The 14,968-nt window shown below is 37.0% G+C and overlaps 2 protein-coding genes and 1 pseudogene across 2 annotated transcripts; 2 read left to right on the top strand and 1 right to left on the bottom strand.

The window, feature by feature from the left end:
- Window positions 1-738: 738 nt before the first annotated feature.
- Window positions 739-3,506, top strand: LOC116308954 (ryncolin-1 pseudogene; annotated as a pseudogene).
- A 3,951-nt stretch (window positions 3,507-7,457) lies between these two features.
- On the top strand, window positions 7,458-11,445 carry LOC116308952 (ficolin-2-like). The gene is made up of 3 exons (XM_089031644.1): window positions 7,458-7,832; window positions 9,002-9,116; window positions 9,407-11,445. The coding sequence occupies exons 1-3, from the start codon at window positions 7,482-7,484 to the stop codon at window positions 10,048-10,050; spliced, it is 1,110 nt and encodes a 369-aa protein (XP_088887770.1). The 5' UTR covers window positions 7,458-7,481; the 3' UTR covers window positions 10,051-11,445.
- Window positions 10,133-14,947, bottom strand: LOC116308951 (uncharacterized). The gene is made up of 4 exons (XM_031719467.2): window positions 13,837-14,947; window positions 12,305-12,616; window positions 11,793-12,051; window positions 10,133-11,389 (listed from the first exon to the last, which is right to left on the bottom strand). Exons 1-3 carry the CDS (start codon window positions 13,928-13,930, stop codon window positions 11,810-11,812), a joined length of 648 nt encoding a protein of 215 aa, XP_031575327.1. The 5' UTR covers window positions 13,931-14,947; the 3' UTR covers window positions 10,133-11,389; window positions 11,793-11,809.
- Window positions 14,948-14,968: the final 21 nt, after the last annotated feature.

The following is a 14,968-nucleotide window of genomic DNA, read 5'->3' as shown; positions in this document are numbered from 1 at the left end:
GGGGGGGACTCTCTTGAAAAGTGGGTAGGGGGCTCGACGGACGGTTTTAAAAATGACCCTAAAAGGTACGCAGAAATTAACTGAGATGCTGATTTCAGACCGTAAAAGATACGCGAAAGAAATAATATTTTTAAATGATGACGTTTCCAACCATTATATTTTTGTATGACGTTTGATATTTTTCAAAACGAACAAATCTGACCCTAAAAGGTACGGAGTCAACCGGAGACCCTAAAAGGTACGCGAGGTCTCATTTTGGACCCTAAAAGGTCCGTCGAGCCCCCTACTCACTTTTCAAGAGAGTCCACCCCCCTGGCAGCAGACTTAGTAAACACCAAGTTTTACTTGCTATGATTCCCAATATTTATCCTTGCAATATAATAAAAATGCTTATTCCTGGTCATAAGCCTATATAACGGAAGCCCGAGTTCACGCCTAAAGGTAGGGCTGTCCACAAGTTGCTCGGCAACTTTTGGGCAACTTTTCCGATTTCGAGCAACTTTTTCACTTTTGAGCAACTTTAAGCAACTTTTCATTTTCTAGCAACTTTCGTTCTTTTTTTAACTTTTACATGAATTTAAACAAATTATCACAACAAATAAGGACAAAAAGTGAGTTTTTTTTTTCTTTTTCAATACTTGTCTTTGCAATTTGTACACACTTTGTGAAGTTCTGGTCTTCCTGTGGTAAACTGCTATGCATGTGGACAGCGGTTGAAAAATCTAAAATGTAAACAAAATGGCGGAAGAAGCCACGTGCTCGAGTAATTCTGACACAGAACAAAGCCCATTAACAATAGCAGCTAATGCTGGAGCTAATTTGAGTGAGCCAACGAAAGCTAGCATTGCCCGAGGAAGGGAAGTGCAGAGCAATCCTGCAGAAAAGAAGAGAAATGTCCGCGGTACAGTGAAGTACAGTTGAAGCCTCTGTTATGCTTAGATACAACAGGAACAAAAGATAAAGCCTTTATACTTCTATTAAAGCTGACTATAACATGATTGACTATAAATTTGCTTATATATTGCTTATCTATCACATGATTGACTAAAACGTTTGTTATAGTACAGTATTTTTAACATGATTTATAAGTTTGTATAAATATTATATAGTATATTTAGTATTACCCTCAGTAAATATAGACAGTACTTACTTATTCAGTGGATTCTATGATATTAAGTCATCAAATTGATTGCAAATGTGAACTTTTTATTGAGCAGCTTTTGAGCAACTTTGAGATGTTTGAGCAACTTTTGAGCAACTTTTGGATTTTTTGAGCAACTTTTGAGTAACTTTTTGGACTTTTTGGGGCAACTTTTTGGACTTTTTGGAGCAACTTGTGGACAGCCCTACCTAAAGGCGTCTAGTTATTTATAAACTGGCTTTCTTCCAAAAATAACACTTTCCTCGTTGCTGTCCAACATACGGGATAGAGAAAGAGATGTAAATGAGCAAAATGGCCGAACCATTGTGCTTTAGGCCCCGTCCACACTATGCCGGATAAATTTGAATCCGAATTTTTATTTATTCGGTTCGGCCTACCGTCCACACTAGTCCGGACGAATCCGGAACAATTCTTCACCGAAAACGATTTTTTTCGAATACGGTCTCCAGAGTGGAACGATTTGAAAACGCCGGCTAGCCGTATTAGTGTGGACGGAGAACATTTCGAACCCGAAATTTTTCGAATACGATGACGTCATGATTGTCATGGGAACATGGCGGGAAGGCTGAAAATTAGTTTAAAGTGCCTATGACCCCTAACTCAATGTAAGTTTTCCTACCATGACAACACACTTAGTAGCATACTGGAAGTATAAACCTTGATATCTCCAAGATGCATCACTCAAATCGTATAATAATATTTTACTATTTAACTTTTAACTTCGCTGAAAACATTGAGTTAGGGGTCATAGGCACTTTAATAGATATTTTATTATTCATTATTATTCAGGATTAATATTCAATTATTTGCCTTCAGTGAATACTTTATCTTATATTTATCCTTTCTGATGTAGAATCCTTGCGAGGACGAGTCGTGTCTTAACCAAGGAATATGTATACCTCATAGTAACAGGCTGGACTATCGCTGCAAATGTAAGGAAGGATATACTGGAAGGAACTGCCAAAATGGTGAGCCTAAGATAAAAATTTTTACATGTTTAAAATTTATTTTAAAGACGAGATTTATTCTCGAATATGATGAATAAACCATTTTGTCTCGTTTTGTTAAAGATATAAAACACAGGCAGCCCAAACAAGGTTCCCGTGTATGGTTTATAAGGAAATGTATGTTAGTTGGGTAAAAGATATAAAACACAGGCAGCCCAAACAAGGTTCCCGTGTATGGTTTATAAGGAAATGTATGTTAGTTGGGTAAAAGATATAAAACACAGGCAGCCCAAACAAGGTTCCCGTGTATGGTTTATAAGGAAATGTATGTTAGTTGGGTAAAAGATATAAAACACAGGCAGCCCAAACAAGGTTCCCGTGTATGGTTTATAAGGAAATGTATGTTAGTTGGGTAAAAGATATAAAACACAGGCAGCCCAAACAAGGTTCCCGTGCATGGTTTATAAGGAAATGTATGGGAGTTGGGTAAAAGATATAAAACACAGGCAGCCCAAACAAGGTTCCCGTGCATGGTTTATAAGGAAATGTATGTTAGTTGGGTAAAAGATATAAAACACAGACAGCCCAAACAAGGTTCCTGTGTATGGTTTGTAAGAGAATATATGGGAGTTGTAATATAAATGAGAGAAATAAATGAAAAGAAAATAGTATAGAGATAAAAATATGTTTTTTAAAAAAAAAAACTTAATAACATGTAAGAACAGAGTATTTGAAATAAGATAACTTTTTTACTAGAAATACGAGACTGTTCAGATCTCTATAAGAATGGGGAAAGACAAATCGGAGTGTACACCATCAAACCAGACAGTCAAGGAACCTTTCAAGTCTACTGTGACATGACAACTGACAGAGGGGGATGGACAGTGTTCCAGAGAAGACAAGATGGATCAGTAGACTTTTATCTTGACTGGTATCCGTACAAAACAGGTTTTGGGAACCTGAATGGCGAGTTTTGGCTGGGCAATGACTACATCCATCGACTGACTGCAAGAACCCCCTCGACATTGCGCGTGGAGCTGGAGGACTGGGCAGGAATAAGGAAGTATGCCAAATATGGTAGTTTTAGTGTTAATGGTGAGTCAGACAACTACAGGCTGAGTGTAGGTTCGTATTCAGGTAATGCAGGAGACTCACTGAGATACCATAACAACATGTTATTCACTACGAGAGACAGGGATGATGATCCTAAAGGAAGCGAGAAATGTGCTATCTCTTACACTGGTGCCTGGTGGTACAATGGTTGCCATGCTTCAAATCTAAACGGTCGGTATCTCAGGAATGTAATTGATAGTAAGGGAGTTAACTGGTATAGGTTTCACAACAACAATGAGGCCCTAAAATACACTGAGATGAAAATGCGGCCTCAAATATTCTAAGCTGGGTAAAATCAGAAGACTGCGGAGAGTAAGAACAAAAAACAAGAGTGTATAAGTTATTTTCTGATTTCTTTAAAAAAATACAAAGTAGAATAGCAGTTCTTTTGGACAGCGAGCGGAAGAAAGAGACAGTGTGAGTTCTCAAAAACGAGCTCGGGACACATCATTTGATTTCTTTATTTAGAATCAAAGTATAACATAATTGTCTTAGAAAGTTTACTAATTACTTTTTTAAATTAACCTACCTTGAATTGCAAACCACGACGCAAGTAATTTCAAATACCAGATCCTAAAAGTCTGTCGCATGATAACATGTTGTTGTTGTAGCATAATATACGGCAAAGCTTTTATGTAATAATAGGGCTACATCTGGTTATAGAGAACACTATAGAAAGAGTTAAGTAGAAATATCAATATCCATTGATTAGTATACGCGACAAGGGCAATTTCAAAACTTTGAAAACACAAGTGAAATTAATCCTTAAATTAACGAGGAACCATACGATTACCAACCAATATGATGCCCGTGCGTTGTCATTTATTCTGAACTACAAATCAAAAGTAGTTATGGTTCAAAAGAATTTTATTCAGAATTCAAATGTGTTTCTTCATTACATTTGCTCTCTTCTATCAAGCTTTGGACAATAATACTTAAAGGTTTTCTCCTTTACAAAAGAATATCATAGATTACTGAGTTTAAACAATAAATATTTGGCAAGTTTCCCTTGGATCCCACTGAATGAACTGTTATAAATCTTGAAAAAAAAGTGCTTCACCGAAAGAATGGCAAACGTAAAATATCCCGTCAAAACCCATAAAAACATGCATAAAACTAGATTCCTACCAACAAAGTTCTTAATCTGAATCAGAATCCAAAGTAAGAAGCCGATTAAAGTGGTGTTTTAAGTCCAGACCAAGATGATTGTGTTGAATTATTTCCAGCGATGGTGTTCAAAATCACATTTGGAGCAGGTGAAGTTGTACACATTTGGGACTACTTTACTAGCCTTTTCGAGGCCTATTTACGGGAAAAAATTATCCAAACACCTGTACTCTTTCCAGTGTTGAATTTTTTAGTTTTCTTATCGTTTGCCAATGCAAAACGGGAAGCCATTTTGAAAAAGAAAAGTTTGCAGTTTATGAGCGTTGCTAAGCAACTGAACTACCAATCATTTTCTAGTAATTCGGCCCCGAATTACGGGAAAAAAAGCCCTCCTTCATTTGCCAATCAGCATCGAGTAATTTTGCCCCGTATATGATAACTCTGTTTATTTTGTCCTCTTATGCTCAAGAGAAGAGCACAAAACCAAACTATAAAACAGATTCGAAAATGATTAGTATATTAGTTTGGTTCTATAACACGTCATACGTCCAGCGCGTCCTGTAACCAGTCAGCGGGAGCTTACAAAAATCCCAGGATATTTTGATGAAATAAAAGAGTTAAATGGAATAATTTATTCAGTTGGATGTAATAATTTAACGAGCGCTGGTAACTAGTAACTGTTAACTAGTAAAAATAAAAGGTTATTTGTCAGTTAGCTTGATTTTTTTTGGCCAAATATTGTCAGTTAACTACAACGATTGTTGTTTTTAGAGTTTTTATGGTTTTTATATTTCTGGATATTTGTTCTCTAAATTTTTCCCTGCGAAGAAACGAATTCCCGCTTGCCCCCTTTTCATGATATATTTTTTGCCACACAGTTTATGACGTCTATTTCTGTTCCTTGAGCCACTGCCTGAGTATTCTGAGTAGATGGGTCAACAGTTTCTATCTAGGGCGCTCTTGAAGTCATTGAGTTCAAGTATAAAGAGAGACAAGAGAGATAAATAGTGTTGATTACGAAGGTCTAACGGAGTCACCAGAGAAGGTCGCGGACCACGATATAAAGAGAAATAGGTAAATATACTTAAGTGTTAATAGATATGTTTGACAGGCTTTTTTTATGTAAATCAGATCACATCAGTCGGGTCACGAGGTGAAGTTAAATCCCGTATCCCGTCGAAAATCCTAGCAATTTCCCGAATCCCGACACCTAGAAATCACAAATTCCCGGCCACTGATTCCGAATCCCGCATCCCGCTCGGATTTTAGCTCAAATCCCGAATCCCGCCTTCAAAAAAAGGCAAATCCCGCATCGCGCCAAACCTATTGTGGATCCGCTGTAAGGTACATGGACTGATCATATTATAATACGAGCTGAAGCACATGCTGTGAATTTTGAAATTTATGATATATAACATTATATATGAGAAATCCGAATTAGAATGAAAATTTACAGAAATAATCTCAATTTGTAGAAAAAGTATACACTTAATGTCTGGTCGCGAGGGAAATAGTTCGTTTTGTTTTCCCGAGAGTCTCGATGTTTCACGAGGCGAAGCCGAGGGAAACATCTAGACTCGAGGAAAACAAAACTAACTAATTTCCCTCGCGACCAGACATTAAGTGTTTTGTTATATAGCAATTAAGAAACATTGAGAAGTCAGTTTACGAAATAAGAACTTTATTTAGCAAGCTAAATGCATGAAAACTGACCATGATTTTACAAATACAACTCACATACGGCCTTGTATTTCTCTACCAAAAAGCGAGGAGAGTAGCATTAGCATTTTTAGTCCCTTTTTTCGCGGTATTTTCCGAATCCTTTTTCCCAATAAAAGTTTGTAATTTCTCTGTAGAAACACTGGAAAATCTCTACTGTTTCGCTTCGAGCTCCATTTGTACTGAAAATTCAAGCAGAATATCTGCTCCCGCTCTGTCGTTTTCGATTGGTGGAAAATATCACGCCATCAGCGATTTTCACGTTCTGATCACGTGCACTTGTTTATTTTCACGTTTATTATCACGTGCAAGTTATATCCCAACCCGTTCGGGATACGTTTAGATTTAACTAAGGTCACGTGGTCATCTTTCAACCAATGAGAGTGTTCGTTATATCGGAAAATTTCGTAGCTATATAACAATACTGGATAGTGTATGTCACATAGCCCAGATGCATTCTAACATTTTCTACAACTACACTCAACATTTTCTTTCAGATGTCACGCCGATTTACTCCAATTTTTCCATTTCTCTTTTGTTTGTTTCTTCTGTTGTCATTTCAATTATTCGCCGAAGGCGAAGTGAGTATAGGGGAATAATAACCGAAACGAAGGTTGAGGTTGTTATTGCCGATATTCACTGAGCCTGAGGTGAATAATGGTTTTAGTATAAATACACAGGTGATTCTTTCCAAAAATGGGGAAAAAAGAAGATAAAAGACACAATTAAAATTAGGGAAAACAGCAACAAAGCGGCTGGCCGCCATTTTGGATTATCGGTGAAGATGATTATCGTGTGATAATCTGAGTTTCTCGACCAATCAGCGCGCGAGATTTTCAATTTATACTAATAAATAATAACTACTTTATTTTAGCATATCCATTTGGCGGCTTTATATATCTGAAATTTTTCTCAATAAATAAATAATATTATATATACGTGCAAACAATAGGGACTCGATAATCAATAATTAAAGTATACATGATCAAACTATTACATAAGTATGGAAAATTTGCGTGATAATATAAATGATAATAAATAAACATGCGGTAAATATCCTAAAGAATCTCAAGAAAATGGTTCATAACTATGAATACAAGTATCTAAAGTACCTGCAGCTTTGCTGGTAAATAATGATTATTTACCAGCAAAGCTGCAGGTACTTAGATACTTGTATTCATAGACTGCCTTTTACCCCCTCAAAGAGCAGGAAGTTAAAAGGGAATTGATGAGCTCCAGACCGACAATAGGTTCACTTTTGTAAATATTATTCTTATAGAACGGGATGAAATCATTAAAGATAAATAAATTTGTATTTTATTCAAACGTCATACTGTTACCACATCAATATTTTTTCATACAGGAGAGCAATACTTTGAGTATATCATTCTTGCTCTAACTCTCGACGAGTAGACAGCTAATTTTACAAAGCCATGGAATTCCTCGTTCTAATTCTCCTGTTTGTTCTGTTGTGTAAAGTGGACCATATCACAAGTACCAACACACGCGATGATCGTAACCCAGGAATGTTGTTTGATAACCATCCTGGTTACCTTCTGTCTTTACCCGCCAACATGACCAAAGTCAAACAAATGACTACCAAAGTCTCCAGCAAGATGGATTGTGTGTTCGCTTGTGTTGGGACATCTTGGTGTCGTTCGGTCAATTTTAAGATCATAGCTGAGATGGACGGTCGTCACATCTGTGAGCTAACAGCTACTGGTAACTATACCAACCCAAAGTATTTAAAACAGGACGAGAAATTTACTCATTTGAACATCAAGGTAATTGATAATCTTGATAACTCCACTAACCATCATATTTCTTTTATTTCTTAACATATGTTCATTGTTTTCTGGGACTTCAAATGGAGTTTCCATTGAGAACCACAACATTAATTTAGTTTTCAAGTATATTTTTATAATTTTTAATCCTATCTTAAAGCTATGTAATCCATGGAATAACCATGTAATGGTATATGTATGAGATCACTACATGGAAAGTGCACGCGTACGGTTTTTATTATTTACGAGGTGAAGTATCATAAAACGAACGAGTGAAAACAAATTTTGCAAAGAGTTTTTTTAATTCGATATCTAAAATCGCTGTATTGGAAGCTGCATAGTTGATGATTGACAACTTATCCGTGAATAACGTTTGGACATTTGAACTATCAAATTATAATCTTTTCATCTTCTAGGTGATCTATCTACCGGAATTATCTCAGTATAGTTTTCAAGGGAAATGATTTAGAAAACTGGTACCGAAGTTATTTAGTAATTATTTATAAACTGGCTTTCTTCCAAAAATAACACTTTCCTCGTTGCTGTCATTAATTTTTTATAGTACCCCCAACATACGGGATAGAGAAAGAGATGTAAATGAGCAAAATGGCCGAACCATTGTGCTTTAGGCCCCGTCCACACTATGCCGGATAAATTTGAATCCGAATTTTTATTTATTCGGTTCGGCCTACCGTCCACACTAGTCCGGACGAATCCGGAACAATTCTTCACCGAAAACGATTTTTTTTCGAATACGGTCTCCAGAGTGGAACGATTTGAAAACGCCGGCTAGCCGTATTAGTGTGGACGGAGAACATTTCGAACCCGAAATTTTTCGAATACGATGACGTCATGATTGTCATGGGAACATGGCGGGAAGGCTGAAAATTAGTTTAAAGTGCCTATGACTCCTAACTCAATGTAAGTTTTCCTACCATGACAACACACTTAGTAGCATACTGGAAGTATAAACCTTGATATCTCCAAGATGCATCACTCAAATCGTATAATAATATTTTACTATTTAACTTTTAACTTCGCTGAAAACATTGAGTTAGGGGTCATAGGCACTTTAATAGATATTTTATTATTCATTATTATTCAGGATTAATATTCAATTATTTGCCTTCAGTGAATACTTTATCTTATATTTATCCTTTCTGATTTAGAATCCTTGCGAGGACGAGTCGTGTCTTAACCAAGGAATATGTATACCTGAGATAAACGGGATGGACTATCGCTGCAAATGCGAGGAAGGATACACTGGAAATAAATGCCAAAATGGTGAGCCTAAGATAAAAAAAATTACATTTTAAAAATTTATTTTAAAGACGAGATTTATTCTCGAATATGATGAATAAACCATTTTGTCTTTATAATATCATTACCTACTGTCAATTTAAAAGGCAGCCCAAACAAGGTTCCCGTGTATGGTTTGTTAGGGAATATATGGGAGTTATAATATAAATGAAAGAAATAAATGAAAAGAAAATAGTGTAGAGATAAAAAACTTTTTTTTTAACTTAATAACATGTAAGAACAGAGTATTTGAAATAAGATAACATTTTTACTAGTAATGCCAGTCGACTGTTCAGATCTCTACAAGAATGGCGAAAGACGTAACGGAGTGTACACCATCAAACCAGACAGTCAAGGAATCTTTAAAGTCTACTGTGACATGACAACTGACGGAGGGGGGTGGACAGTGTTACAGAGAAGACAAGATGGATCAGTAGACTTTTATCTTGGCTGGCAGCCGTACAAAACAGGTTTTGGGAACCTGAATGGCGAGTTTTGGCTGGGCAATGACTACATCCATCGACTGACCGCAAGAACCCCCTCGACATTGCGCGTGGAGCTGGAGGACTGGGCAGAAACAAGGAAGTATGCCAAATATGGTAGTTTTAGTGTTAATGGTGAGTCAAACAACTATACGCTGAGTGTAGGTTCGTATTCAGGTAATGCTGGAGACTCGCTGGACCACCATAAGAACATGACGTTCAGTACAAAAGACATGGATAATGATCCTAGAGAAAGCGAGAACTGTGCCACTACTTTCACTGGTGCCTGGTGGTACAATGATTGTCATAGGTCAAATCCAAACGGTCGGTATCTCGGGAATGTAATAAATGCTTCGGGAGTCGTCTGGTATCATTTTGACTATACCTATTTATCTCTAAAATTCACTGAGATGAAAATGCGTCCCCAGACATTATAAGCTAAGGTGATGATTGAGAAGACTGCCGATACCTAGACACTGACAAGTCTGCCGGAGAGTAGAAACAACACAAAAAATAGTATACAACTTGCAAGATTTTTATTCATTTGAGAAAATACAAAGTAGAATAGTAGTTCTTTTGGACAGCGAGCGGAAGAAAGAGACAGTCAGTGAGTTATCGAAAACGAGCTCGGGACACATCATTTCCTTTCTTTAGAATCAAAGTATCAAATAACTGTCTCAGAAAGGTTCCTAATTCCTTTTTACTAAATTAGCCACATACCTTAAATTGCAACCCCGACACAAGTAATTTCAAATACCGGATCTAAAAGTCTGTTGTATAACATGTTGTTGTGGTAGCATAATATACGGCAAAGTATACAATTACTTTTCAATCTTCGAGTAGAGAACATTGTTATATAAGAACGAGCCATTTAGCTATTTCTACGGATTAAATTTTTACATAGCTGTAAATAAGGCTAAGGTTGTAGTTTGGGTTGTACTGGGAGGTACAGACCTAAGTAAGGACAGTGGCAGAGTAAGGAATCCCGACGGACAGCCACAGGCGAATAAAGAAAGTTGGCCTTCTGGTCTACCTGACTCTGCTTTAGTTTGCGTAGTTAGATCAAAACACTCAACTTGTACAGAGTAGCGTCTAAGACAAGGATCAATAAAACAAGCTCTGCAGACTAGAGATCCCTACATATTCTTACATAAGTATCACTGCTAGAGTTTTTTCAATGGATTACGTCGACAATGCAGCGGCCATCTTGGATCGCAAGGCATTATGGGGCAAATGAAAAAAACGAACCTATATCTAAAGCTTAACACTTTGTTACAGTAAAGACGTCGATTGATATTATAAACAGCTCACCACAAGAGAATACAACAAAAGATGAAATAGCACTGCACTTCCGAAACTCTATATATTTTCCGCCATCTTTGTTTTGTTTTACCCCTTGGCAAGATGGCCTCCGTATTGTCCAAGTAGTCCATTCTTGAGGTTCATATGAAGTAGGGTGCAAAGCCTTCATGTTTGTTGAACCAGTTATCAAACGATTAGCCTGTTTATTTTGTCCTTATGCTTCGGGGGGGAAAATAGCAGTACATATATATCAGTTTGGTTCTATAGTAGGTAAAAGCAGTGTGTCCTGTATTAAACCAGTCAATGGAGCTTACAAAGATATTTTGATGTTAACCTGCGTAGCTAGTAGAAGGAGATAGGGAGAGGAGACCAGATGAGACCCGCTGCTGCGTCAACTTTGCAGCCTTTTTTCGTGCTTGTAAATCGTCTTCTCTGACGCGGTGGATGTTTAAGAAATGTTGCCGTAGTATAAACCTGTATTGAAAGGATATGTAGAAACATGAATGAATAAAAGAAGTAGGTAAATACAAGTGATTGTCGAGCAGATTATCAAAAGACAGCTTTTTGGAGTGAATATTGGAAGTTAAAGGAGGGGCCGGGGAGGGTTGGAAGGGATGGAAGAAGAAGATAATAAAAAGCAAGTTGGCCAAAAATGAGCTGCCCTGCCTAAAAGGGAAAGATCTTATACATTGGATCTTTGGCTGCTTACAGACCAAGGGTAATTTCATTTTGTAAAGACCTTCATTTATATGGCATATTTCCAGGAGTGCTTTAGCAATTAAACCCCCTTGCGCGTCACCAGCCCATCTTTCTACACCAATGATATATGAGATGATTCACAAATAATTTGCATTTTTAATGACACAGTTTCACGTACTCTTCGTTTAGATAACTTCAATTAGACTGTGCAATCCATAGTACAGTACTTAACAACGTGAGAGGACCAGCTGTACGCAGGGTTCCCATGTTTTCAATAGTGATGTGGGTAGTAGGAAGCGGTAGAGTGTAGGGTGGAGTGGGGATCGAAGAGATGGTGTTATTGGTCTGTGTCGTTGATTGATCGTCAGCGGGTGTGGTAGCTTTCGCAGACATCTCTCGTGACGAAGTTGGTTTTGGTGATGGAGTTGGCCCTACAACTATGTGGAAAGTTGAATACCACTGTGATTCTTAATTGCATACTCATTTACTCAGGGCTAGCCTCATTTTAGATTATTATTATCATCATCATCATCATTATTTTTTAGCTTTTTAGCTTTTTTGCCTATATGTTCTGGAACTTACAGTTGGCTTGATTGATGTTATTATTGTTGTTATTATCATTATAAAAATGACCTCTGTTCGCAGGGTACAGTTGGGCTGCCTGTGGTCCAACATTCTACTAATACTTACAGATTTGTTCTCCACACGGGCAAAGCCTTCGTACCGCTGGGTTGTATCCTATACCACAAAGGGTAGAATGGGCAGTTTCATTCAGTCCTTTAAAGCCAATGCATTGTCCTTCCCAGTCCCCAGAAATAATGTAGTTAGGACTGTCGGGATAGCCATACCCACTCAACTCTTCAGACGTCGTACAAGTCACATTGATAGAGTGGAAGATGGATAATGCATTGTTCGGGAATGCGCCAATCTCTATACAGGACATCCCTCGGGATGCGCAGACTAAGGTGCAGTTCTCCGCGGGTCTGCCAAGGAGATAGGTCACTGAAAGTAAAAGTCCAAGTTATGAAATTCAAGATGGTAAGGCATTATACGGAAACCTCTATACAAGAAATCCCGCGGGACGCACAGGCTGAGGTACAGATCATGTCTAGGGATGGCTAGGGATGGCTAGGGATGGCTAGGGATGGCTAGGGATGGTGAACTATCCGGTAGTTCGTTCCATTTTCTTTGGCTCTTAAAATTTGTTTTTATCCAAAACAAGATTAAAACTGTTGTTTAACTTCCAAAATCTGTCATTTCTTCTTGATTCAGCTTTGAATATATTTGGAGCTGATTGCCATGCATGTGAATCAAGATTAAGCTTTCGAAAGAGCGCAAGACTTTCGCTATAGGTAATGATTTCCGTGATCACTACTTTACTTCGAATGCTTTAAATCTCCGAAATTAATACCCGGGCTCATAACTGTGCAATTTACTTTTGGGCGGGCCTATTTTCGGAGAGCGATGGAAATGGGTAACGTTGGGACAATTTTAGGGCAAAATTCTCCGTTTCAAAATATCTATTTAATATTGTAATACGCCGACAAAAGCCGTTGTAGTTGAACTGATCTGACATCTCTCTAAAAGCAACAACAACAATTTTTCACTAGTTTAAATATAGCCCTTTGTTCACGGTGTAAGATAACATTCAGACTGCACTATTGTCCATACCAAAAACTAAAATTACAAAATAGTTTAATTTGAAAACGTCTATTAGGCCTTTAGTTAAGTATATAGTTTACAGCTCCATTTTCAAAATAGCTATATGGTCTTATATTTGGTACCTTGGCTAGGAAGGCCTAGGGCTTTTAAACCGTTGCAAATCAAGGGATCAAGGGGCCTTATTTTTGACAAAGCTTTAATTTGAAGGCCTATGTTATGTTAGTAAGGAAATGTTTTACTAACATTCTTCGCCTACCTCAAACACAAGAATGCCTTTTGAAATTCTTTTTCTGCTCAAAGTACTATGACTTGCTTTCAAAATTAAAACTTATTCATATTTTCTAATAGTCTGGAGCTAGTATTTGCTATATTTTGTATATATATATATTTATTTAAATATTTTGTTTTGTCACGAAATGCGCAAAATCATTCACGATAAATGACGTAGCTCCTCTTCATATATCATTTATTTTTATAAAAATGTTTATTTTATTATTGTATATAATAGATCTATTGTATAATCCCTTTATTTCCGCTAGACTGGTTTATGCAGTTCTTACCTTGCTTGTCTTGACTTGTCTCTTGTACAATACTCAACAGTAGCACCAAGCATGATGCCAGGATAACAAGGTTTCTATGAGTACAGTTTTCCATAATCAAATTTTGAGTTTTGAACTATAGTGGTCTCTAACCTGAAACTGGTAAAGCTTCGTTCAAATAGCTATCGACCTGATCGAACTGCAGCAGATGTTATTTTTGGTGGAAAACAAAAATGTCAAAGCTTCAGCGTGAAAGTAAACGAAAGAAATGTGTTTTTATTTCCTTATTAATAGAGGGGGAAATATTTTATGATATTGAAATATATTTTAAAATATTTGAAACAAAATAAAATTTTATAATAAATACAACTGGCGACTCTTAAAACTTCAATGTATGCGGGCTTAGCCTCGATCGAATCCAGGAGCTGCTTGTTTTGTTATTCTAATTTCTGCTTTTGGTCTTGTACATTGGATCTTTGGCTGCTTACAGACCAAGGGTAATTTCATTTTATAAAGACCTTCATTTGTATGGCATATTTCCAGGAGCGCTTTAGCAATTAAACACCCTTGTGCGTCACCAGCCCATCTTTCTACATCAATGATATATGAGATGATTCATTTTACACTGTTAACAAATAATACAATTTTTTGAATGCAACAGCTATTATACTATTCATTTGGATAACTGATCAGAACTTCAAAGCGTTTCAATAGCAATTCCATGCGCCGTCATCGCATCTGTCGTCTACACCTTCGTGAATACTTCCACTATAGGCTTCAAGGTTTAAAAAGTAGCTGAAGTTGAATCATGTTGATCAATAAAATGAAGACATGCTCATTATGTTTTGAACAAACCAATTTTTCTTTCCCGCTTTTCTTCAGTCTTTTTCTCATTGTCATTATTCATTGCTCCTCGGACTTGTCGTATGTGAGTAGAGTTCGTTGGTTCTCTCCTGTGCTTCGAGGGTTTTTCTTCGGTTTTTCTCCGCAAAAATCATCTTCTAAATTATAATTCGATCTGGAAGGGCCTAGATAAAAATTACTCTATAGTTATAGTTATAGTTATAGTTACCCTACCAAATGGTGAAAAAAAGTCTTTATGCACCATCTGGTGTAACTGTCAACCTTCATGGATGGTTATTTCAGAAGTTAA

This window comes from Actinia tenebrosa, unplaced genomic scaffold (genome assembly GCF_029948245.1).
Source record: "Actinia tenebrosa isolate PJP-AT-01 unplaced genomic scaffold, QUT_ActTen_1.0 PGA_scaffold17__23_contigs__length_9995812, whole genome shotgun sequence".
NCBI lineage: Eukaryota > Metazoa > Cnidaria > Anthozoa > Actiniaria > Actiniidae > Actinia > Actinia tenebrosa.
The sequence above is the reverse complement of the archived record's forward strand: the minus strand, read 5'-3'. Positions and strand labels throughout refer to the sequence as shown.

Coding starts and splice junctions, on each gene's coding strand:
- LOC116308952 (XM_089031644.1), top strand. CDS start 7,482: ATGGAATTCCTCGTTCTAATTCTCCTGTTTGTTCTGTTGTGTAAAGTG. Junction 7,833..9,001: donor TTACTCATTTGAACATCAAG/GTAATTGATAAT, acceptor TTTCTGATTTAG/AATCCTTGCGAGGACGAGTC. Junction 9,117..9,406: donor TGGAAATAAATGCCAAAATG/GTGAGCCTAAGA, acceptor CATTTTTACTAG/TAATGCCAGTCGACTGTTCA.
- LOC116308951 (XM_031719467.2), bottom strand. CDS start 13,930: ATGGAAAACTGTACTCATAGAAACCTTGTTATCCTGGCATCATGCTTG. Junction 12,617..13,836: donor GACAAGTCAAGACAAGCAAG/GTAAGAACTGCA, acceptor TTTTACTTTCAG/TGACCTATCTCCTTGGCAGA. Junction 12,052..12,304: donor CCCGTGTGGAGAACAAATCT/GTAAGTATTAGT, acceptor CTTTCCACATAG/TTGTAGGGCCAACTCCATCA.